Source organism: Tenrec ecaudatus, chromosome 11, assembly GCF_050624435.1.
Source record: "Tenrec ecaudatus isolate mTenEca1 chromosome 11, mTenEca1.hap1, whole genome shotgun sequence".
NCBI lineage: Eukaryota > Metazoa > Chordata > Mammalia > Afrosoricida > Tenrecidae > Tenrec > Tenrec ecaudatus.
This window is the reverse complement of record NC_134540.1, coordinates 2873954-2898611: the sequence shown is the minus strand read 5'-3', so window position 1 is coordinate 2898611 and position 24658 is coordinate 2873954. Positions and strand designations below refer to the sequence as shown.

At 53.3% G+C, this 24658-nt stretch overlaps 1 protein-coding gene and 1 pseudogene across 4 annotated transcripts in view; both read left to right on the top strand.

Moving 5' to 3' along the window:
• FRY (FRY microtubule binding protein) overlaps nucleotides 1-24658 on the top strand; it is a 247779-nt gene that overhangs the window by 97146 nt on the left and 125975 nt on the right. For all 4 annotated transcript variants that reach the window (XM_075562770.1, XM_075562769.1, XM_075562768.1 and 1 more), the window contains exons 5-10: nucleotides 7940-8030; nucleotides 9458-9537; nucleotides 9626-9706; nucleotides 18238-18406; nucleotides 21099-21191; nucleotides 21281-21379. In XM_075562770.1, the coding sequence (XP_075418885.1) occupies nucleotides 7940-8030; nucleotides 9458-9537; nucleotides 9626-9706; nucleotides 18238-18406; nucleotides 21099-21191; nucleotides 21281-21379 (613 nt within the window). The remainder of the gene's footprint in view (nucleotides 1-7939; nucleotides 8031-9457; nucleotides 9538-9625; nucleotides 9707-18237; nucleotides 18407-21098; nucleotides 21192-21280; nucleotides 21380-24658) is intronic.
• On the top strand, nucleotides 9719-13700 carry LOC142461533 (N-lysine methyltransferase SMYD2 pseudogene; annotated as a pseudogene).

Sequence of the window (24658 nt, the reverse complement as noted above, 5' to 3'; positions counted from 1 at the left end):
GCATAAGGGAGACACTGGAACAGAGTTCAAATTCTCAGTAGGATCCGGAATCTCTGGAATCATTCAGGTTGGACGAACACGTGAAAGTTACTGCCCTGAGATCATCTTTAAGGCCTTTCTTGTTTTCTAATTAAATGTACCCAAATGTGGGCACACAGATACTCCACCGCCACCTGCAAAACCCCAGCAGGTTCAGAGAGTTCAAAGAGAACCCACAGATTGGGAGGAAATATTGAGCAATGACCACTCAGATAAGGGTTAATTTCAAAAATCTATCAAAAACCACAGGAATAACTCAAATAACCCTATCAAAAAAGCGGGCACAAAGCGGGAACAGACAGTTGACTAAAGAGGACACTCAGGTGGCCCACGACCATAGGAAGAAATGTGTGTGCTCATTAGCAATAAGAGAAATACAGATTAAAGCAACAACGAGGCACCACCTCATGCCAACACTCGTAACAAATACTTTTTAAGAAAACGCCACAAAGGCTCGAGAGGATGTGGCGAGATTGGTGTGCTCGCGCATTGCTGGTGGGCTCGTGCAACTGCACGGCCACTGCGTGGATCGTGCGGTGCTTCCTGCAGCACGCACAAGGGCCTCGTGACCCGGCGATCTCGCGCCCTAGCATCCAGCTCGAAGACATGGAGCACGAAGCCAGAGACAGGCACACCTGTGGTGACTGCAGCTGTGTCTGTCCCGGAGAAGCCACCACAACCCTGACCGCCGAGGGACGGCTGCGCACGCTGCGGTGTGTCCCTGCAGCGGACTGCCATGCGGCGTCATTCCGAAACCATCCTGAGTCTGCCGCGCACCTTCAGGCGCGGCCAACATTAGAGAACGTCTGCCTGGCAAAATGAGCCAGCCGCGTAGAGGTAAATGCTTTAGGACGCCCTGTTACTATAAAGAAAAAGAAAAATGATTTTCCCGCCAAAGGATAAGACTTCAGAGGCTACAAGGAGGCCTGGATGCGGCGAGGGAAGAGGCTGGAGACTATGGAGGGTGGGAAAAACAGGAGCGGCATGGACTGTGGGGAGGGGGCGGTAACGGGGTACTGCTGCAGATCGACGTGATGAACTGAGCTGTGAGGCTGCAGAGAACCTGCTTTTCTCTGTAACTATTTTATCCCACAAAAAGGGAAGCATAAAGATGTGTAGCAATCAGTAAAATGAACTAATGAAGCGTTGGGTTTTCTTTGAGAGAGAGGATCTCCGCCTTCAGGCCCCTCCAAACCCCTTGCACCGCAGATCTAAGCATCGGTCAGAGTGGCAACAAAAGACAGGAAGGTGAGCCCGGAGTGGACTGCGATTCTTCGGTGTCCTGCATCCTTGTTCATTTTAAAGAAAACTCAGTAGGCATGGCTGGGACCGCCTTGCCTGCACCACGGAGCCAGCTGGTACGGGTGGAAAATGTATTAGTATTTTGTCTCTAGCCGTCGAGTTGATTCTGATTCACGGCTTCCCCTTGAGACAGAGTGGAACTGGCCCGAGGGGCACCTCGGCCGCCTTCCTTAAGGAAGAAGGTTGGTGGGTCCAAACCTCCAACCCTCCGTCGGCAGCCAAGCACTGAACTGTGCCGAGCACTTCTCGCCTTTTCTCTAACCTCCTGCTCCCGTATGCCCCCACGCCTGCACGGGCTGGCCTCATGGGACCCCAGCCCTCGTCAGAGACCCTGGTGGATAGGACTCTGGACTGGCAGGTCAGCTGGACGGTGCCAGGCAACATTTGTGGGCAGGCTGGGCAGGACCGGCTCTGTCAGTTCACGAGGGTCAGGTAAGGTCCAGAGGGGAGTGTGCGTACAGATCCTGAAGCTAAGTTTGCAGTGAACACCTGCGCTCCGGGCAGGAATCCTCGCAGCTGCCCCAAGCGGTCTGCTCTGTTGTTTATCCTGGCCCATCACCTGAAGCTCAGAGAGGTGCGGTGACCTGACTGAGGCCACACAGCGAGGAAACGACAAGATCATGTTTCTAGACCAGGTCTCTTTGGCTTGAAAGCACATCGGCAGCATATCCGTTTTCCAGATGGAATGAGAGTGGGCACCAGGAGGGCCTCCTCAGTGCTGGGTGCCCTGTGGTGGGAAGGATGGGGATGCCGCATGGGGAGGCCTGGCCCCAACACTGATGGCGCTTCTTTCCGCTCTGTAAGCAAAACAATGACGTTTGCCTCTGAGACCTCCGACTTCCCTTCCAGCTGAGACTGTGTATTAATTTCTTCTGTGGCCCAAAGAGCCCAGGGGGCGCTGTGGCTTCAGCATCAGGGGTTCAAGCCCACCAGCCACTCCTGGAGCGGAACATGAGGTTGCCTGCTCCTATGTAGTCTGACAGCCTCAAGGGCCAGCAGAGGATGGATTCTGACCCAATGGCATTGAGTGCGGAGTTTATGCTGTGATCTCATTGGCTGATAGATTCGCACGGTCAAATTAATTTTCCGCACAGCCCACTCCAACAGCCCAGAGTCATACGACTCGCATTGTGCCCCCCCCCCCACAGATACACCCCAAATTGTGGGTGGAGACTCATCCCTTCATAAGAACCCTGGGGTGGGGCAGCTCCGCTGGGGTAAGACCTGGCCGTCAGCCCGTTGAGATGGCAGCTTTCTGGACTGCTACTTCCATGAGCATTGATTGTGGATCCAAGTAAAATAAAATCCATGGCCCCTCCTCCAAAAAAATCTATTTAAGAATTCAGATCAAAGCAGGGAGACCACCAAACAGAATGTCATCCTCTTGTGGACTGGACACTTTCTGGGGTCATGGTGACTGGCTCTACCAACAGTACCCTCTGTCGTCCTCTTCAAACCAAATGAGAGTGAGGCTGCCGTGGCCCAGACGGGCAGCCCTGCCTCGAGCTGCCTCCGCACTCTCACAGCCTCCACAGCAAGCGGAAAGGTCCCGTGAGAAATGCATGGGCCGTGAGCTTCCGTCACCCAAGGGCAGCAGCCCTGAAGAGGAAGGAGCGAAGGACACACAGCTCAAAGAATACGCACAGCAGTGTTGCTGGGTTGCTTGTGTCGAAGTGGCCAAACTGGTTTACTCTCATTCTCAACAACAACAGAGCAAAATAAATTAACCGTAAGAAAACTGCAGAATAAAGACAAGGGCCCGGAAAAACCCAGCGGGGAGGCTGTGCTTTTGTCACTGGAGGTGTGGTCGCTACATCATCTGGTGGCCATTTGGAACTTGAGCGCATTCAGAGTGAAGGGGTGGAGTCTAGTCTGTCATAGTCAATGAGGCCTCTATGTGGGCGTGGCCTTCTCCTGAGGATTCTGGGAACTCCAGTATTTCCTCCTTGGTGCCAGAAGACTCCTCTCTCTCTCTGCTCACTCCCTGGGAGACTCTCTACGGACAAGTCAGACTCCCTGAGAGACATCTCTGAGGAGGAGCCACATGGACCTATCCTGATGCAGCCAGATCCCTGGGAGCTGGAGAAGCCAAGGGGAAGACCTCTGCCAGTGCTGACATGCTTCCACCACCACTGGATCCACACAACTTCCCACCCACTGGCCTGTGACCTTCCTTTATTCGGTATCATTGCATGTGTTTCGTGAGTCTGAAGAGGGCTTTACAGATTGGTATCGGACATATGGGCTAATATCGGACTTATGGACTTGTTTCTCAAAATTCAGTTGCTCTTGTCTATAAAGCTCTTTTCTTAGACACATGTGTGTGTCTATGAATTTGTTTCTCGAGTCCACCCGGACTCACACAGAGTGGATTAGGTGACAACCGCCAGCCGCAATACCAGCCCCTTCATCTGTTGGAAGTCAGCCTGCCGTAGCAAGAGTGGGAATACACACGGGGGCACGGGGGTGGGGTGGGGCAGTCATTACTGGGAAGAGCTTTTTCCACAGGAAGCAATTACGCAATAATTGCATGCTTTGGAAGACAATAAGCTGAAACTAAGCACTCGGAAAAATCACATGTTACAACCACTTCTGAAGTGTGATTTTTCTCTTGTTTTTCTTAACAGCTCTAAGACTTAAAATACACATCTATATGTCTGTGTACATGTATGTATATGCATGTATAGATGTGTGAGCATATAGATGTATGTACATATATATGGGTGTGTGCATGCATGTGCATGTATGTCTATATGTGAATGCGGTTATGGGTACAAGGGGGTACCCCCAAAAAACTGAATTTTTTTCCAGAGTGATGTATTTTTTTTTTTTATGAAACAGCCTTATCGCCTTCAAATTACTATCCATTACACTTAATACATTAGTCAAATCTGCCATTCCATTCTTGGAAATATTTTTTTCAAACTCATCTGTTTGGATGGCTGACAGCACCTCCCTCATTTTTTCTTCACCTCTTTTACGTTATCAAATTGCTGCCCTTTCATGTCCCTCTTCATTCAAGGAAACAAAATGAAATCACACAGAGTGAGGTCAGGTGAGTCAGGCATTTGGGGCAAGAGACACATGCTGTTTTTTGCCCAAAACTGGTGCACTGAGATCGCTGCGTGAGCAGGTGCCTTGTCATGGTGACAAAACCAGTCCCCCGTCTGCCACAAATCAGACCTTTTTTTGTCCCACACTGTTACACAATTTTCCCGGAACTTCTAAATAGAAAGCTTGATGAACAGTCTGGCCTGGTGGAATGAACTCCAATGCACTACAAGTCTACATTTTCATCCCTTCAGAAAGTTGATGGACGTCCAGAACGAAGTTTAGCATCAATCAACATTTCATCTTTTTTGAAACAAGAAAACCACTTGTGCACCTGAGCTTTTTCAAGTAGCGCTGTCCCTGTAAGCTGGGTTCAACATCACAAAAGTTTCTGTAGCATATTTCCCGAGCAGGGAACAAAATTTCACAGTCACACGCTGTTCTCTTAAATCAGCCATCACCAAAAAATGAGATTCAAGCAAACTGGTTTTAAGAAAAAGTCACTGTGACGAGTTATCTTTCCAGGTGACGCCCCGGGGGCACTAACTCAGAGCGAGTGTGCGAGGCTCACCTAGCAGGAAAATTGCGTACTGTGAAAGCCCTGCTCCGCCCAGCATAATTCCTGTTGGGGGGGGGTACCCCTCGTATGTGAGTGGGTATGTATGTAAGAGTGTATACATATATGTATGAGTGGATACATATGTCGGCATGTCTATATTTGTGTATGTCAATATATATATACATACACGCATGAGTGGGGCTCCAGTAAGTTTGGACAAAATGGAATACAAGCTCTTGGAACTGCGGAAGCTCCCTCGTGCCACTTCCCAGTCGCTATCTTGACTCCTCGTGGAGATGAAGGACGGCACTTTTGCCAGATGACCTTCAACTGAATTTATGGCTCAGCTTTATAAGCACCCTGAGTTATGTGAGATCAGTCTTGTTTTTTGTTTTAAGGAGAGACTAATGACTTTTCTTATTTTAACCCCCTTTTTGAGTTGAAAAAGCTTTTTTTTAAAACTGAGATGTAATTCACATAGCCTGAAAGTCGCCAGTTTTTGAAAGTGACGGATTCTGTGGTTTTTAGCATATTCCTAGAGCATTGTAGCCTTCACCCCCAGCTAGTCCTAGCATGGCTTCATCGCCCAGAAAGACAGCCTGTATCCAATCCCAGTCTCCCACCATGGGCCCTTTCTTTTTTATTGGTTTGTTTGTTTCTTTTCAATTAAAAGGAAAAAAACAAGCATGTTAATTGTGAACTGGGAGCAGGTTAAAGAGAAGATCGTCCATCAGACGACCCATACACTTTTTTTTTTTTACCTTTTCTGCTTTTTATTTGCAAAGAACCAACTTTGGCCATTACGTTTCTTTTCCTTTTTGCGGGTCTCGTCGGCGTACCCTTCGCGTGTGGTACAATTTACTTGTTCGGTCATAACGAGAAGAGTTATGACCCATTTCAGAACCTTCTTCCCGTACTCAGAGTTGTTAACTTCCCATTTACCGCCACCGCCATCACCTCCCCATGCCCTTAGGAGATTATCAGCCCAGCGTCTGCCTTTACACATCTACCTGCCCTGGATTTCATGTACAGAAGGTCATACGAAACACAAACAGAAGCACACACGCGTGTATACACACACACGCCTGGACGAAACAGGAAAGCCTCCATCGAAGAGAAAGCCAAAAATATTAAAAATGGAAACAACTTCAGAATGGGTGGGGAGACCAAGTGATAAGGTTTCACATGGCCACCTGACCACACGGTCACCTGACCACACGGTCACCTGACCACACGGTCACCTGACCACACGGTCACCTGACCACATCTGCCACAACCGATACCGTGCATTCCCCGCGTGTTTTTGTTTTTTTTTTAGTTTTTCCAATGAACTTTGAACATTCTGATTTTCATTCTGATGCTGAAGACGCCCTGGCCCGTGTGAGGACCTCACTGGGATTATTCCCTGGTTCTCCCGGACCACACGCTGGCTGTGAGCAGATAGCAACGTCTGGCTAGCTGCCCTGGGCAGTGCTTCCTGGAGGACGTCCGACACGTCTGCTCCCCTTCATCCAGCAGGACGGCTCCTGAGTGCCCCCACCTGACTGGTCCCCTCCGCTCTCCGTTTGTAAAAGCAGAGGCTTCCCTCCCTCCCTCCCACACCTGCCCAAGGGGACAGGCACCCTCGAGAGTCCCCTTAAAAATCCCAAGTACCACCTACCTCCCTCTCTCAACTGAATGGCAACAAAACATTCCATATAGAAAGTTGTTGTCTTCATTTATTTTGAATTGATCTGTCCGGCCAGTCCAAACGCAGCCATCCCTCCTCATTGGTCTGACATCACGGGCAAGTGTGAAGCTGCCTGGTGATGCCACAGTTGAGGCTGCTCCCCCAAAGGTTGGTGGTTCGAGCCCCCTAGCAGCTCTTCAGAAGAAGGAATCAGTCCACTGCTGTGCAGTCCTCTGCAGCCCAGACTGGCCCCGCATCGGGTTTCTGAGGCTGGGGACCTTTAATGAGAGAAGACAGCCTCATCTTTCTCCCGAGGAGCCGCTGGTGGATTTGAACAGCTGAGCTTGTGGTTAGCAGCCCACCAGGACCTGTAAAGATTACAGCGGAAAATGGATGGGAAGGAGACACGTCGGTCCCCCAGCTGGCACAGCGGTTGAGCATCTGACTGCTGGGGGAAGGGACAGGGCGGCAGTTCAAACCCACCAGCCGCTCTGTGGGGAAAAGACAAGGCTTTTGGGCTCCTATAAAGATTCGCAGTCTCACACCCCGTGGGGAAGTTGTATTCTGCTCTGTAGGGTCCCCGTGGGTCAAAGTACACTCAACATGTGGGTACATTCGAACAAGTGGAAGCCACATGCCTCCCCTCCTCCCCTCTTTCCCCCTTTCCGAGTGGCTCATAGGATGAAGCCCTGGACGATGAGCCAGAAGGCCGGGCACACAGACTAGGCTGGGAAACAGCCCTGGAGCTGCAGGGGCCTGGAAACCCTGGTGGTGCGCCCCCCTTGCTGCGTGGCCCGGGGCTGAGAGTACCCTTTCCTGACGTTGTTTGAGGGAGCCTTAGTGGGGCAGGGGAGTAAGTGCTGAGGCTGCAGAGGGAAAGGCTGGCAATTTGAACCCCCCAACTAGCTGCTCCTGTGAAACCTTGCAGCCCCGGAAATGCCACGGGCAGCGCTGCCCGTTCTGCAGGTCCCTCTGTGAGTTGGAATCAACTCAGTGGCCGGGGCCTTGGTTGGGGGGATACAGGCTCCAGGAACACCGTGGTCTCCTTGGGGGTGCCCTGTTGGCCGTCGCTTGCCCTTGGCGCTTGTGTGTTTGTCATACCCGCGGTGAGCGTTACCTCGGAAGAACTCAAAACGCAGCCGACGCGGCTCACGCCAAGCTCCCCAGCGGACGTAACTGAAGCTTTCAGGCCCAGCCTCTGGCGACATCAGCGCTGATGTTTGTCCACCGGGCCACGCTACAGCGGGGAGGGCCTCCGTGGTGCCGTGGCTCCATGGGCGTGGGCAGCACATCTCACTGGACTGTCTCCCATCCTGCAGTGAGGAACAGCAGCGCGATTATCTGACGGAGAGACGGGACCTGGCCATTGACTTCATCTTTTCCCTGGTGTTAATAGAAGTCTTGAAACAGGTAGGTCGCTCACCGAATGCCCCGCACAGACAAGCTTTTATGACTCTGAGAAAATTCTAAAACAGAAAGAAAAATTGTTATGGGCTACCTTTAAGAAGTTTTCCAAGAATTCCAAGTTGCAGGCCAAAAGAATTCTGTCCCGGAGCCCTGGTGGCACGGTGGTGAAGCGCTTGGCTCGTGGCTGGGATTCACGCCCTGGGCAGGCCCACTCTGTCCCAGGGCAGGTGGTTGTCACAGAGGGTTCAGTGCTGGGCTGCTAGCCCAGAGTCAGCAATTCAAACCCACTGACCGCTCTGCAAGACAAACATGAGGCTGTCTGTCCCTGTAAAGACGGACAGCCTTGGGAATCCCCTGAGATCGTGAGGCTCCATCCTGTAGAGTCTCTGGGAGTCGGAATTGACTCCAGGGCAGGGGTTGCATCTTCCGTTCAGGGGCCCTGGTGTTGCATTGACGTTGGGCTGCCCACCTGCACATTGAAGGTTCAAACCCACCAGCGGCTCCACAGGAGAAGGATGAGGCTGTCTGCTCCTGTAAAGATTTGCAGGCGTTTGAGAGCAGGTGGGGAGGGGGGACATCCAGGCCCTTGAAGTCCTCGCCAGCAGTTCAAGTCACACCCTCACCAGAGAGAAGCCGTCACACGGCCCGTCACAGTAGGGGTGAGCTCATTCTGTGGTTGACCAAATCCAGCAGGCTGATTTCTGAGTTGATAAATTTGTCTGGACTGAGAATGACGCTATAAATATCCAGATGGTCCTTGATAGGAGAAAAAAAAAGTTCTCCACCCCTGCTCTAGAGGGTTGGGATGAGTCAGAATCGACCCAGTGGCAGTGGGTTTGCACACACACACCACCACCACCACCACCTCCACCTCCACCTCCACCTCCACCAGCTCCACCACCACTACCACCACCACCACCACCTCCACCTCCACCTCCACCTCCACCAGTTCCACCACCACTACCACCACCACCTCTACCAGCTCCACCACCACCACCTCCACCTCCACCACCAGTTAAAGGCCATAGAGGAGGGCTTCAAAAGTTCATGGAGAAATTAAAAATAATCATCATCAAATGAAATACAAAGGCCCCCTTTTCCCATGAACTATCTGAAGCCCCCTCATATGAAAGGCCCTGGTGGGGTAGCAGTTAAGCGCCTAGTTGTCAACTGAGAAGGTTGGTAGTTCAAACCCACCAGCCGGTCCTCGGGAGGAAGATGAGGCCGCCCGCTTCCCTTGAAGATGGGCGGTCTGGGAAACCCCTGTGGAGCAGTCCTTCTCTGTATTCCAGGGTCCTGGGCACCTGTGGGAACCGGCAGTGGGTTTGCGTGTGGGTCTGGCACAGCCGTGGGGTTGTCTGGCTATCGGGAGCACTGCAGCTGCCCTCCTCCCTTTCCATCTGCCTTCCTTTCCACTTGCTTTCTTCCAGATCCCACTTCACCCCGTCGTAGACAGTTTGATACATGACGTCATTAACCTGGCTTTCAAGCACTTTAAGTACAAAGAGGGGTAAGTCTGTGTCCCACCGAGGCGGCCGGAGAGGTTGGGGCACCCTCTGCGGGCGGCGGGGCCCTCACACATCTCTCTCTGTGCTCAGGTATCTGGGTCCCAACACTGGCAACATGCACCTTGTGGCAGACCTGTACGCTGAGGTCACCGGCGTGCTGGCCCAGGCCAAGTAAGTGGACGCATGGTAGAGCGCTCGGCCACTCCCCAGTGGGCGGTACTTCGAGTTGACCCCAGAGGTGCCTCAGGAGAAAGGTCGGGCGGTCTGCTCCTAAAGACCCCACAGTGCACACTTCACCCTGCCCTGTAGGCATAGGGGTTTCATCAGGGGTCCCCCCAAGCCCCTCCTCCTAGTGTTAGGGATTGCCCCCAACCCCCAAAACATAGGCATTGGAGCCCTCACCCTGTGGATGCTGTGGGACAAGGGGTTCCCTCATTCCATTAACGAGGCCAGACCAGTCTGGAAGGTCTCAAGCCTGTCATCTCTAAGGGATAAGGGTAAGCTGTTAAAAACCCACTGCTACCCAGTCGATTCCAACTCACGGGGACCCTGCAGTCCAGAACACGGCAGAGCTGTCCCTGTGATGTGTCAGTCTTTATGGGAGCAGACAGCCTCTTCTTTCTCCCCCAGAGAGGCTCGTGAATTTGAACTGCTGGACCTTCTGGTCAGCCCAGTGCACAACTCACTGTGCCACCAGGGCTCCTTAGCCACAGGCAACAAAGAGCAGAGGTAGCAGAAGCAGATACACACACACACACACACACACACACACACACACACGACACTTCCAGGGCACGAGGCACTCGAGCTAGAAAGACAAGGACCTTCTCCTGGTGCCCACGCAGGGCAGCCATGCCTGGAGCCCATGCTGCCAACCCCTACACTGCCCGGAAGGAAACTTCTGTTTGTGAAAGTCGCTCCCTTGTGGTGTGGTCGTGCCTCGTGGTCCCACACTCAGCAGATTTGTTTTGTTTTGTTCTTTAATCATTTTATTGGGGGCCATACACCTCTTATCACAGTCCATCCATCCATCCATTGTATTGAGCACATTTGTACATTTGTTGCCATCATCATTCTCAAAACATTTGCTTTCTACTTGAGCCCTTGGTATCAGCTCCTCATTTCCCCCCTTACCTCCCCACTCTCCACTCCCTTATGAACCCTTGATGATGTATAAATTATCATTAATCATATCTTACACTGTCCGACGTCTCCCTTCAGCCACTTTTCTGTTGTCCATCCCCCAGGCAGGAGGTTATATGTAGATCCTTGAAATCAGTTCCCCCTTTCCACCCCACCTTCCCTGCACCCTCCCGGTATCACCACTCTCAGCACTGGTCCTGATGGGATCATCTGTCCTAGATTCCCTGTGTTTCCAGTTCCTATCTGTACCAGTGTACATCCTCTGGTCTAGCCGAATTTGTAAGGTAGAATTGGGATCATGATAGTGGGGGAGTGGGGGAAAGCATATAGGAACTAGAGGAAGGTTGTGTGTTTCATTGGTGCTACCCTGCACCCTGAATGACCCGTCTCCTCCCCGCGACCCTTCTGTAAGGGGATGTCCAGTTGCCTACAGATGGGCTTTGGGTCCCCACTCCATATTCCCCCCTCATTAACAATGATTTGAGTTTTTGCTCTTTGATGCCTGATACCTGATCCCTTCGGCACCTCGTGATCACACAGGCTGGTGTGCTTCCTCCTTGTGGGCTTTGTTGCTTCTGAGCTAGATGGCTGCTTGTTTACCTTCAAGTCTTTAAGACCCCAGATGCTGTATCTTTTGATAGCCGCTCTGCAGACTTTACAGACAGAAGGTTTAGGGCCACCCTGGGGGGAGCAGTCTCCCATTCACTGCAGCCTGTGCTCCCTGTGTCTTGTCCCTCTCACATGTGTCATGCTCTTTCATAATGCCATTACACACTTTGTGGCTCTGCAGGGTGAGTGTCGGGCTACCAACCTACAGGTCAGAGGTTCAAACCCACCGGCTGCACTTTGAGAGAAGCTTGAGGCTGTCTGCTCCTGTAAAGATTGACAGCCTTAGAAACCTTATGCGGGCCCCCTGCAGTCGGAATCCGGTCCCTGACCTTGGGTTGGTTCTGCACTTCACAGGGAGTTTGGTTTTGTTGGGTTCCGTGGGGGTGTTTGTTTGCTTGCTTCCTGATCAGTCAGAACGAGAGAGAGAAAGCTGCTTCACCAGGAGGCAGTTTGCGGAGCCCTTCTCAGCAGCGAGGCTGTTTGGTGGGTGCACAAATCGTTCCAACTTCCAAGTGATGTCTTTATCAATTTCCTCTAACAATGAACCACATAGCACAGGCAGGTGGCTCCCGAGAACCAAATGCACTGCCATCAAGTCCTTACTGGCCCATGTTGACCCCACCGCACAGGGGAGAGCTGCCCCCGTGGGTTTCCAGGACTGAAGCCTTTACTGGAGCAGAAAACCTCGTCTTCCTTCCCCCGAGCAGCTGGTGGCTTTGAACTCCTCACCTTGTGGTTAGTAGCCCCACATGAAACCCCTGGGCATCGGGGCTCCAGGCAGGTGGGCTGTAATTCTTATAGTATGTGACAGGCCACAGAAAACCCTAGGACACAGGAAATATGTAAAGAGCAGTAAGTACGTAAAAGAAAAACTCTATAATCCATTATCTGCATCCCAACCAACCGCTCCTCGTCAACCTGACACAGTGACCGAGAAAGCTGGGGGCGGTGGGAGGGGGGAGCGGGGTTTTCAGATAGTCACAAACATTCCAAACTCTTGTTTGAAGCCTGGGAAACGGTACAAACATACAGAGGTGGACGTAGAACAGAATCCAAGCGCTTTGCTCACATCTCGGAAAAGGGCAGAGCAGCACTTCCCCTCGGGGTCTCCAGGGCCACGCAGACACCTCTGTCTCCCAGCCCACACCCTAGCCCACACTCACTGCCACCACGTGGGCAGACACCAGTGGCCGCCCCGAGAGGTGCGGGGGAGTGCGGGGGGTAAGGCTCGGGGGGGTGCGGGCCCTGCAACCCTTCTCCTCCTGCCCGGCATATGCCGACGTGCTCATGGTCAACGAGCGGGGCAACCCCTCCGGGCACTGCTTGGCCAGGAACGGATTGTCCGAGTGTGAAAGTTGCAGACAGGCTTTCGCTGCAGTGTGGAGTGGCGGGAAGAAGACCGGCCCGTGAACAAGCTGGAATGTTCTCCCAGGGGTGTTTCTGGGGAAAACTGGAATCCCTCTGAGGCTGTTGGGCTAACAGCAAGGATTCTGGCCAAACGTAAAATCCACCCGGAGAGGACGCTGTCCGAGAAAATGCTAGCCATGAAGGAGTTTGAGTCCCATCTGGATAAGCTGGACCATGGGAAGAAGGACTCGATCCAGAGCAACATGGCCACTCTGCCCCGCTTTCTTCCCAAGCACCTCGAGTCTCCTACCACAGAGTCTGGGCGTGCTCTTTGTACAGGTGAACTGCAATGGCTTCACAATTGAAGATGACGAACTTTCTTATTTGGGATCAGCAATATTTCTGGATGTTGCCTTGATGAACCATAGCTGTTGCCCCAACGTGACTGTGAGCTACCAGGCGACCCTGGCAGAGGTGAGCGCCGTGCAGGAAATCAGTCCAGGAGAGGAGGTGTTCCCCAGCTCCATTGACCTCCTGTGTCCAACAGAAGATAGGAACGACCAGTTAAGAGATTCCTGCTTCTTTCCCTATGCGTGCCAGGTGTGCACCAGCTAAGACAAGGATGAGGCCAAGGTGGAAATCCAGAAGCTGACCGAACCCCGGAAGGCGGAAGCCAGCTGAGACGTGGTCAAGTATGCCCGCAACGTCATCGAGGAGTTCCGAGGGCCAAGCAGTGCAAATCCCCAGTGAGCTGCGAGCTCAGCCAGCAGAAGACGAGCCCTGTGTTTGCAGACAGTAATGTGCACATGATGTCCCAGGCCATGGGCGTCGGCCTGTACATGCAGGACTGGGAAGGAGCCCTGTGAGACAGACAGGAAATCATTAAGCCCTACAGTAAGCATGACCCTTTGTCCTCCCTCAGCGTGGCCTCCCTGTGGCTGACTGTACCTGGGTCTGGAGCGCAAAGCCGCCAGAGAACAAGCCCTGAGCAAGGCCGTCGCCACCACGGAGGTAGCTCATGGCAAAGGTCACCTGTACATTCAAACAGGAGATCGAAAGTCACTGAAGCTATGCGGTGTCTCGGTTTCTATTTAAATCCCAGTACAGAAGCCTGAAAAAAATTTCAAATATTGCACATCACTCCAGCCTCAGTTTGAAGAAAAGAAATGGGAAGGAAAGTGCTGCCTGCTCTCTAGAGAAACAAAACCAGGAAAAAAGAACAGAAAATGCTACCTGCATGCCTGCCTTGCTCATTGCTTGCTTGGAGGTTGATCTTAATCTTTAACTTCTGAAACAAGTTAACTTTTGAATGCTGTCCCCACCCGCCCCCAGATATATGGCATGATTTCATGTCCAATATTCTGCACGGGGTGTGTTGACCAAGTGCGATCCTTTCCCCCTTCATGCCTGTTGTGTGGGTAGATGTAAGGGTTTTCAGTGCCACCTGTCCCCCTCCATGCTTTCTGATATATGTCTGAACAAGCCTGAATGGTGCCGAGGAAGAACAAAACAGAACTCGCAAAGAAGCAGAGCCATGGAACCTGCCACTGGAAGCTCAATGCTCACCCTCTGCACCTCCATGTCTCCTTCCCTGCACCATCAACCGACCTACCCCACTCCTCGGGTGAACTTCAGCCCACAGCAACCCTACGGAGCGTTCCCGCAACTGCTCGCCTGCGCAGAGCAGACAGCCTCACCTTGCTCCTGCCAGGAGGCGGTGGGCTTGAGTCTGATGCCTAACCCGCAGCGCTACCAGGGTCCCTTGGCTACCATCCTTATTTAATTCAGCTCAGCGAGAATGTCTCTGATTTTCTTGTGGAAACAAGTCAGGAGGCCGGGGGAAGAACTCTCATTGCTAAATTTAGCTGGCTGAGCAATGTTCCCTGAGCAAGCCTAGGCAGAGAGCAATGTTGATCTGTCGGCAATGCTAAACGCGATGAACTTCCAAAAGTGATGTCACACCCTCAGCCATGTCTCTCCCTCCCCTCCAGCCCCGGGCCACAAATTCCAAAAGCCTCCAGTGAGACTCAAAAAGCCAGAACTCAAACAAAGAGGTTGTCCGTCTTCACGGAGCCGATAACTTCACCTTTCTTCCAAGGAGCGGCTGGTGGGCTTGAACCGCCGACCTTGTAGCCAGCAGTCCACATTCACCCCAGAACATCACCCACAATGCAAAACTCAAACTCATGCCCAGCGCATTCTGAATCACAGAGACCCTACAGGAAGGGGTGGAACTGTTGCAGGGGGTCCCCGAGACCGTCATTCTTTGCTGCTGGTCTTAGATGCTCCAGCCCCTCACGACCCTGTGTCCCACAGAACACAACACTGCCCGCCCTCCGCCGTCCTCACAGCTTCTCTTGTGTTGGACATCATCTGTGGCCACTGTGTCAATCCGTCTTGTCAAAGGCCTTCCGCTTTCTCGCCGTCCCTCTACGTCACTAAGCATGACATCCTTCTCCAGGACCGGTCTCCTGACAACATGTCCCAAACACGTGGGACAGAGCCTCATGGTCTTTGCCTCCAGGAAGCATACCGGCTGTCCTTGCAGTACAGATTTGTTGGTTCTGTTGGCGGTCACATGCATCTGAGGCAATGGAGAACACCGTGGCTTGGGTCAGACACGCCTCCGTCCTCCCAGTCACATCCATGCTTTTCAATCCTCGGAAGAGGTCATGTGCAGGAGTCACCCAGTGTGATGTGTCATTCGATCGCTTCACTGCTGCTTCCGTGAGCATTGCTCGTGGACCCACGTAAAACCAAATCCTGGACAACGTCGATCGTTTCTCCATTGATCACGATGTGACCTACCGGTCCATCGGGAGGATGTTGGTCTCCCTCACCATGGGTTGTAATCCATATCGAAGGCCACAGTCCTTGATCTTCCTCAGCAAGTGCTTCGAGTCCTCCTCACCTTCTTGTAACGTTTCACAAGAGGAGAGAGCCTTGTCTTTATGAGGAGAGAGCCCCACCTTTCGCCCACAGAGCATCGGGTGATGTCAAAATGGCTGACCTTATAGACAAAAACTTAGGCCTAAGGCCAAGCACAGTCCTGGAATCCTTGGGTGTGACTTATCTATTCAAACCCCCGTTTACCTGCTTTTCTAAGGAGGCCGGGAGGTGGGAGGGGAGATACATATTGGGCTGCTAGCCATAAAGTCAATGGTTCTAACCCACCAGCCGCTCTGCAGGAGAAAGATGAGGCTTTCTACTCCCCTAAAGACTCACAGCCTTGGAAACCCACGGGGGCAGTTCTACTCCAGCCTGTAGCCGGAATGGGCTTGATGGCAGAGAAAGAGCTGGCCATCTGCCCCTAAAGATGATAGCTGGGGACACGGGCTTTGGGGGCAGCTCCGCTCAATCCCGTGGGGTCGCTGCACGTCTGAACCGGTGGAACGGCAGATAGCAACCCGGTTTTCTAACACTTCACACCTCGTCAGTGGCGTGTAAGCACCCCATCAGCAGGACCCCTTCAGAAACCCACAGGGGGTCCCTGTGAGTCAGAGCCACTGGACGGCCAGCGTGGACTTGGTCCTTGGGTTAATTAGGCCTTGATCCTAATTGATTTACTCTCTTCTGGAGCCCCAGTAGTGGAGGGGTTACCTGTTTGGCTGCATGCGATCTGCACAGTCCGCTGTTCAAAACCCCCAGCAGCTCCGAGGTAGAAAGACCGGGTTTTCCACTCCCTCAACAGTGACACTTCCCGGAACCCACGGGGGTGGCTGTGCGTCAGCACTGATGGCAGGGGCAGAACATCCAGGCCTCAGGCAGCAAAATGCCATGCGGCTTAGACGTCGGCCTTGCTTTCAGAAGAAGAATCAGAGCCGTCGCTTCCCAAGTCCCTGGGATAATTTTTATGCCACAGTCTGCGGGCTGCTGCTTTCTCTCCTGCTTGATGTGTGAGCTACTGTTTCCACACCTGTGTGATAGAGTGAGGAGGCCTGGTAGCTAAACTAAAGGTTGACTGTACAGACCCACCCAGCGGTTCTGCGGGAGAAAGGCCTGGTGATCCTCTGCTCCCGAAAAGATGGCAGCGCCTGGGGCAGCTGACTCGACATCAAACAGGGACATGCCGGGGGTGGCTGTGGCCGTCAGCATGGCTTGACTGCTTGGCAACATAAGTCGTTCACATTCCTGGAGAAGACGGACGGTGCTTGTCTAGGCCTCTCCATTGTTGCCCATTCCACAGATGAAACCCGAGAGCCCAGCATGCAGGGAGACGCCTCTCCATCTTTCAGAAAAGCGTGAATCTTCTTGTTCCTGATGTCCTCGCGACCTGCGAGGGTCTCCTTCAGTCCCCAGGAACCTAGAGCCATAAAGGACCCCGCAGTGCAGCTTCAGACGTACATATCGGTCTGTAGTGTACGTTCTCAGAGACAAAATTAGTGACCTGGAACCTAAAACCCCACCTGCTACGTGATTTAAACTTAAAAATTATTAACAAGGTCTTCTCCACCAGATTTACCCAATGCCATAAAATATATAAGTATATACGTACATCTACTTCTTGGCATTCTTCGGCGCGTACGTCCAAAGCCCTTTGTTGACACTGTCAGAAACCAGCGGCCCGGAGAGTTCTTTCTGCACACCGAGTCAGACTCCTGGCCATTGGCTCTGTCTGGTCAGCAGTTTGGAGCCCCCGGCTGCTTCGTGGGAGAAGGGTGAATGAGGCTGCCTGCCCCTGTGAAGACTCAGTCTTGGAAACCAGCAGGGCAGTTCTGCTCTGTCCCATACAATTGCTATGAGTCAGTTCATTCTCATGTTAGGCCAGGTTGACAAGAGAGACAAATTCACAGACACTCATGTGTGTATAAGAAAGAGTTTTATATAAAGAGTAATTGTATATTAAGAAAACATGCCAGCCCAGTCCAGATCAGGTCTATAAATACTATATTAGCCCCTATGTCCCATACCAGTCTATAAATTCCTCTTCAGACTCACACAACACATGCAATGACACCGAATGCAGGAAGATCACAGGCCAGTGGGCGGAAAGTCTTATGAATCCAGTGGTGGTGGAAGCATCTCAGCACTGGCGTGGGTCTCCACATGGCTCCTCCAGCTCCAGGGCTTCCGGGCTCTGGCTCCATCAGCTTAGCTCCATGTGGCTTGTCCACAGGAATGTTTCACAGAGAGAGTGGGTCTGGCCTCCAGTGAGCTATTTATCTCCTTCACGCCTCCAAATGAGGTTATCAAGCTGCGACCTGATTGACAGGCTAGACTCCACCCCTTCCTCAAGTTGACGATAGATTACGTAACTGGCACACCCATACACTCCCAACTTGACATCAAGCACGTGGTGTCTGGAAGTACCGCGTGTGGGAGATCATTAAGCCTGAGAAACTGTTCACCCAGCTAACCGTAAATAGCCAGGCCGTTTGGGAAGAGTTTGAATGTCGCTGCCTGAAGGTGGTGCTGGGGGCCTCATAAAACAAGCGAGACATGGCGGGAACGGGCTGCCTTACCAAACCCCAACCCTCAGGCCTTTCCAAAGCGGTGGCCATTGTAAGGCCCACCCCGTGCACTCTGCCAAACGGCCCTGTTGGCAGCCTCCGTGGTGAGCCCTCTACCCAGGACTTGGTAAGTAACCTGTATTCTCTCCCTAGGTTCCCTGCGGTCAAGAAGAAGTTTATGGCCGAGCTGAAAGAGTTGCGGCACAAAGAACAGAGCCCGTACGTGGTTCAGAGCATCATCAGCTTGATCATGGGGATGAAGTTCTTCCGGATTAAGATGTACCCCGTGGAGGACTTTGAGGCGTCTCTTCAGTTCATGCAGGTACGGCCTCACCTAGAATGAGAAAACCCATTGACTTGTCCATTGTGGTAGGGGGTGAGGGTGACGGGGAGTGGGGGGAGCTCCTTTCTCCACCATGGATTTCTGGTGGTGCAGTGGGTTGTGTCAGGCTACCAACTACAAGGCCAGCAGTTCAAACTCGCCCACCGGTCCAGGGAGAAAAACAAGACGATCTGCCCCCTTCACAATTCACAGCCTCTGAAACACTGCTGGGTGCTGGTGGGTGGTGGGTCCGAGTCTCCTCAACAGCCATGGGGGTTGGCTTCCCTTCTGTCTTCCGCAAGCTTTGTCTCCAGGTGACAGAGATGCAGGCACGCGGTCTCATCTGGGAGCATCGTATCCTCTGTGAAGTAGAACGGACAGTGGAGTTAATCATTGGTTGACTTCCTTTCTTTTTCATCCAGGGCAGTGGTCCTCAACCTTCCTCAGGCCGCGACCCTTTCATACAGTTCATGTGGGGGTGACCCCCAACCATAAAATTATTTTCTTTGCTACTTCATCGCTGTCATTTTGCTACTGTGATGAATCGGGTGACCCCTGTGAAAGAGTCGTTTGCCCCCCCAGAGGGGTCGCGACCCCAGGTTGAGAACCACTGATCTGTGGGCTACCCATTGTCTAGGGGATGACGTTCAGCTGCCGGGATTTTACTGCTTGGGGTCGATAGCAAGGGATTGCTGTGTCCATATTCACAAGCATAAGGAGCTAAAACTCCTCCGTTCATACTTTAAAAAGGGATCTGCACTTCACAACCAAGAACAGGAAAAGGATGTGAAAACATTTGGTGTGTTCTTTTTAACGGAGGTCAGATTTGAAAAATCAGCCACAGCCATTCGGGTTCAGATGTATGACTGCACAGTGTCGATGCTTTGGTCTCACAGGAGGATGGTGGTTTATGGGACCCCAGCAGAATGCACTGATCTGTCTGCAGTTACTTAGCTCTCTCCTCAGAAGGGAGTTTTCTAAGTTCAGTTAGGTGAGAGTCTAAATCAACCAAAGCTGAGCTTCGTAGGTGACGGATAGAGACGTCACGCCCGGCAGGATGACTGTGACCAGCGAGGGACAATGGCAGTGTGGAGACTGGAAACCTCACACCCTGCTGCGGGAACTGTCAATGGCACAATCCCCTGTTCCTCAAACAGGCCAACACATGACCGTCAATGCACTCCCAGGTGTACACCCAAGACCGGTGGAGGCTCACGACCTCGCAAAAACTCATGCAGGATGACCCTCCCGTTGCTATTCATAATGGCCCCAAGCTCCCTCACTTAGCACGTGGATGAACAGCGTGTAATCGGTCTTGCCAGTGTCATCTTAGGTGTCAAGAAACAGACCCACTGCCATCCAGCCGAGTCTACCTCGTAGCCACCTTATAAGCGAGGACAGGGACACCCCCTAGGGATTCTGCAGCTGTGCATCTATGGGGCAGACAGCCTCGTTTTCGCTGCCTCGGAGTGGAGTATCCCTTGTCGATAAGAAGAAATGAAGTGCTGAGCAATGCAGCAGTCGCGATGACCCTTGAAAACATGTGTTAAGTGAGAGGAGCCGCCAGCCAGGAAGGACCTCGTGTTTCCCTGCGCTGACATTCCATGCCCGGAGCATGCAAATCCATCAAGGCAGAGGCTTGGGAGTGAGAGGGAGAATTGTTGACGGCCGTGGGAGGCAGGTTTTCCTCAAGGGTCATGGAAGCGCTGTAACGTTGACGGGGATGATGGATGAGCGGCTCCTGCACATCCTAGAACCCAGTGCACGCCTTAAATCCACAGACTGTTAGGGCCCCGTACGCGGCCTGTGGGCTTTTCCCATCAGACCTCTGGGCTGGGCTGTGGGAGCTTCAGCCAGTCACAGCTAGCCCTTCCAGGCTCAGTTCCCTTCTCGGTGAAGTGGTGAGCGTGACGTCAACCGTGGGCAGCAGTGCTAAGCACCGATAAGGTCGTTCGTGGAAAGCTGGGCACACGGAGGGCATGCAGTAAGTGCTGACTCTTCGTCATGCATGCCCCTCCCACGTATCATTAATGCACCTCTTGGTGGACCGGGGTGTTAGTACAATAGGACCTTCACTCCCACGTGCAAGAGCTCCTAGGCAGTGTCACACACACTCCTGGAAACGCTGAATGAATGACTCTGCTGTGGAGTCGATTCCAACCCATGCCAACCCCACGGGCAGCGTAGGACAGCTCCGGAGGGCTTCAGTGGCTGTAACACTCTGCAGGAGCGGACAGCCTCCTCCTTTTCCCCAGGGCGGCTGGTGGTTTCAAACTGCTGACCTTGCAGTTAGCAGTCCAACACATCACCACGCCACGTTGGCTCTTGTAGGAACCATCTAAAGGGGTCAGCTCGAAAGGCTCGATGGGAAGCTTAGGGGCCGGAGGTGGGGTGTACACCTCCAAGAATGCTGCCTGTAGAAACGGCAGGGCTGGTGGGTCAGAGTTTGCTGTGCGTGCGTTCTCAACAGCGACCAGAAGTGTGACATTTTCAACATTGTAAAATGCCCAGGGCCCCGTGCTCCACTGTCACCTATGGTCGCCATGAGCCGTGACTGGCCCGAGGGAGGCGGGCAGGCCCGAGCCTGGTCATCATGTGGGACTGAGCTGAGCTGAAACGGGCTGCAGGCAGCGACGTGCAGGGCGCTCTGTGTGCCTGTGCGTGGCTACCTCTGCCGTCCCTCTGCCCCCAGGACTGCGCGCATTACTTCCTGGAGGTCAAGGACAAAGACATCAAGCACGCCTTGGCGGGGCTGTTTGTGGAGATCCTGGTTCCAGTTGCCGCGGTGAGTGTTGGGGTGCGTCTCTCAGAACGTCCTCCCCACGGTGGATCCGGGGTGCCCCGAGTTATGACGTGTGCGCCTCTCTGTTCCAGGCGGTTAAGAACGAAGTGAACGTGCCCTGCCTGCGGAACTTTGTCGAGAGCCTCTATGACTCCACGCTGGAGCTCTCCTCCCGCAAGAAGCATTCCCTGGTCAGTAGCTGCGCGGGAGCCTGGGAAACCCGGCCAGAGCCATGCGGGCTGCGGGCATGGAAATGCCTCCACAGGAGCCCCTCTGCGGGTCATGTGGTTGCCCGGCGCCCTCGGGCCATCTCCAGCTAGTACCGAGCCTGGGCACAGCAGAATGGAACCCGGCTCGGCCCTGCACCGCCCTCACAAGTTTATGTTGTGAGCCCATTGCCATGGTCACCATTTCAGCCCATCTTGTCACAGGTCTGTCTCGGTTTCACTGCCCCTCCACTCCACCAAGCATGGTGTCCTTCTGCAGGGGCTGGTCTCTCCTGACCACGTGTCCAAAGTAGGTGACACCAGCTGTGTTAGTCTTGGTAGACTAGAGAAACGAATCCAGGGAGACGTGTGTGTGTGTGTGTGTGTAATAGAAAACTTTATATACAAGAACAGCTGTATATTAAGAAACCATCCCAGCCTCGTCCAGATCAAGTCCATAAGTCTGATATTAGCCCATGTGCCCAATACCAGTCTGTCAATTCCTCTTCAGACTCAGGAAACACATGCAATGATGCTGAATGCAGGAAGATCATAGGCCAGTGGGTGGGCAGTCTTGTGGATCCAGTGGTGGTGGAAGCATCTCAGCGCTGGCGTGGTCTCCACGTGGCTCCTCCAGCTCCAAGGCTCTCTCTACCGTCAGCACAGCTCCATGTGGCTTGTCAACAAGAATGTGAAGCAGAGTGTGTGTCTGGCCCCCAGTGAGCTATTTTTCTCCTTCACACCTCCAAATGAGGTCATCAAGATGCGACCTGATTGACAGACTAGACTCCACCCGTTCCCATGTTGACAGATGATGTCACTGCCACACCAACTGTGGCCATCCTTGCCTCTAAGGAGCATTCTGACCGAGCTTCTCCTGAGACAGCTCTGTTCTCCTGACAGTTCCTGGTGCTTTGGGGATTCCTCACCAAACCCCTCCTTCAAAGACAGGCCTTTAAGGTCCCACCAATGGCAGCATGGCCCAGTGCTCTCTTCAAGACACGGCCACCCCAGGGGACCCTCCTCTCGGGGGAATGGAACACTGCGCGGCCCTGCCCCATCCTCACGAATGGTCTTAGTTTGCGCCCATGGCTGCAGCCTCTGTGTCAGTCTGTCTGGTTGAGGGCCTTCCTCTTTTGCTGCCCCTCCACTTTCCCAAGCAGGCGTCCTTCTCCAGGGCCCGGCATTTCCTAACAACACGTCCAGGGTCTGTGAATTCTGGCAGGGCTGGAAACTGGTGTGTGACATTCGGCTGCCAGCTCGCTGTGACAGTCCAAGGAAGCAGCTTGCTTAGGGAGCCCGCCAGGCTGGTCGAGTGGTTCGTGCTGGTCTTCGTGATGTGACGGTCACCACCAGGCTCCAGGCAGGCACTTGGGGTTGCTTTGTAGGTAGGGGGTGGCTTGGCTCCTTACTCGGGCCAGATGCCCACCACGTGCCTCCCTGCCGGCATTTCTCTCCCTTTAGAACACACTGAATGGTGGCCATAGTTCAAAGTCCGTGACAACAAAACATTGTTAGCACCTTCTCTGCTTGTAAGGAGCCCTAGTGGCGCTCCGGGTTAGCCACTGGGCTGCTAACTGCCAGGTCTTCGGTTCAAACCCACCGGCAGGTCCTTGGGAGGAGGAAGAGGCTGCCTGCACCGACACAGGGTTGCGGTGAGTCAGAATCCCCTTGAGGGCAGAGGCTCTTTCTGGCAGGCAGCATGTGCCCTGCAGATTCAGATAGCTGCTGCTGCTGGGCGTAGTGGCCTCACGTGACGGAGTCCAGCTGCCCGGGGGGATTGTCCTCGCTGTAAAGGAACCCTAGTGGAGTAGCCCGGGGCTACTGTGAAGTTAGAGGTGGTTCAAGCCCACCAGCAGGTCCTCGGGAGCAAGAGGAGGCTCTCTGCTCCTGTAGAGAGCGACAGGCTTGGAGACCCTCTAGAGTAGAGGGTCTCCCCCTGGAGGAACCACCTGGGCGGGCTGGGCTGCCAGCCAAAAGGGCGGGGGTTCAAACCCCTGCAGCCCTGCAGGAAAAGACCTGGAGATCCACTCCTGTCGAGGAGGGCAGCTGAGGCCACCCCAGGGACCGTTCTCCTCCATCACCTGGGGCTGCCGGGAGCCAGCCACTGGATGGCACACCCCACGGCAGCCCAGGGAGTGGGTGCGCCCGTCACGTGTTTGCCTCAGCCATCACCGCCTTCACTTGACAGGAGCCATGGAGATAGATGAGGCTGCCTCGTTCATACAGGGGTGACCAGCCCTGTCTGTGTCCTTCTGGTTGCCTCCCATGGGCCGGAAGAATCCCAGCCCCACCTCTGTTTATTTGCTCATCATCGAATTCTGCCCCGCCCCACCCCCACCCCACCCCCGGTTCCGTTTGTCTTGCCTCAGTTGACTGGGGCAACAACACATCTTTCTGGCATTTTCCAAGTTCCCGAGGGTTCTGTGCAAAAGAAACGAGATGTCGGCCGGCAGCAGATGCTTCTCCAACTCCTGTGTCTTCCTGCTCTTCAGGGATGAGGGGGACTGGGGTGGGAGAACGTGATTGAAGGTGCTGACAATTCAAGGCAGAGTCCTGAATCAGCGTTCTGGTGCTGCAATGGTTAAGCGCTCGGTGGCTAATCCTCAGGTCAGAGGTTCCAACCCACCAGCTAGACCAAGGAAGCCCCAAGATCTGCCTCAGTGACACCTTCAAAACATCAGTGGACGTGAAACCAGCGTATTGCTCATGGCGCCTGAATCTAGATTATTCCAGTACCGCCAGCATTAAAACTCTTTAGCAGAATGCCCCTCCACCTCTGATAGTACCCACCAGGACGCGTTCCATTGGGAAATGTCCTGGGTGGTTTTTTTTGGGGGGTGGGGGGTTGAGGAAGGCCCAGCACACCCCACAGAGAGAGGGAGACAGGAGGGAGCACACTAGCCTGTGTCATCCAAGGATTGCAGATCATAAGATCCAAATCAGAAGGAGGGAATGGTGTCGGAGCTTAGATTCTGAAGCCCTGATTGCAGAAGGCTCTGGGTGGCAGTGGAAGCCCAAAATCCATCTGCAGGGTCCCCTCCCCGCGTGGACCAAGCCTCTGGTGAGTCCCCTCTGACCGTAATGGAGGGTGTGAACAGCCGTGCTGTCTGTCAGACAGCGCGTTGTAAAGTCGACGGTGGCAGGTGTGGTGAGGCTAAAATGTAAGGCCTTCCCATCTGATCCCCCTTTTCTCTCACTCTAAAGCTGCTTCCAGGTTTAATGTTTTCTGCTTGCTTTTCCCTCAAGGATTTTCCTGTTTTA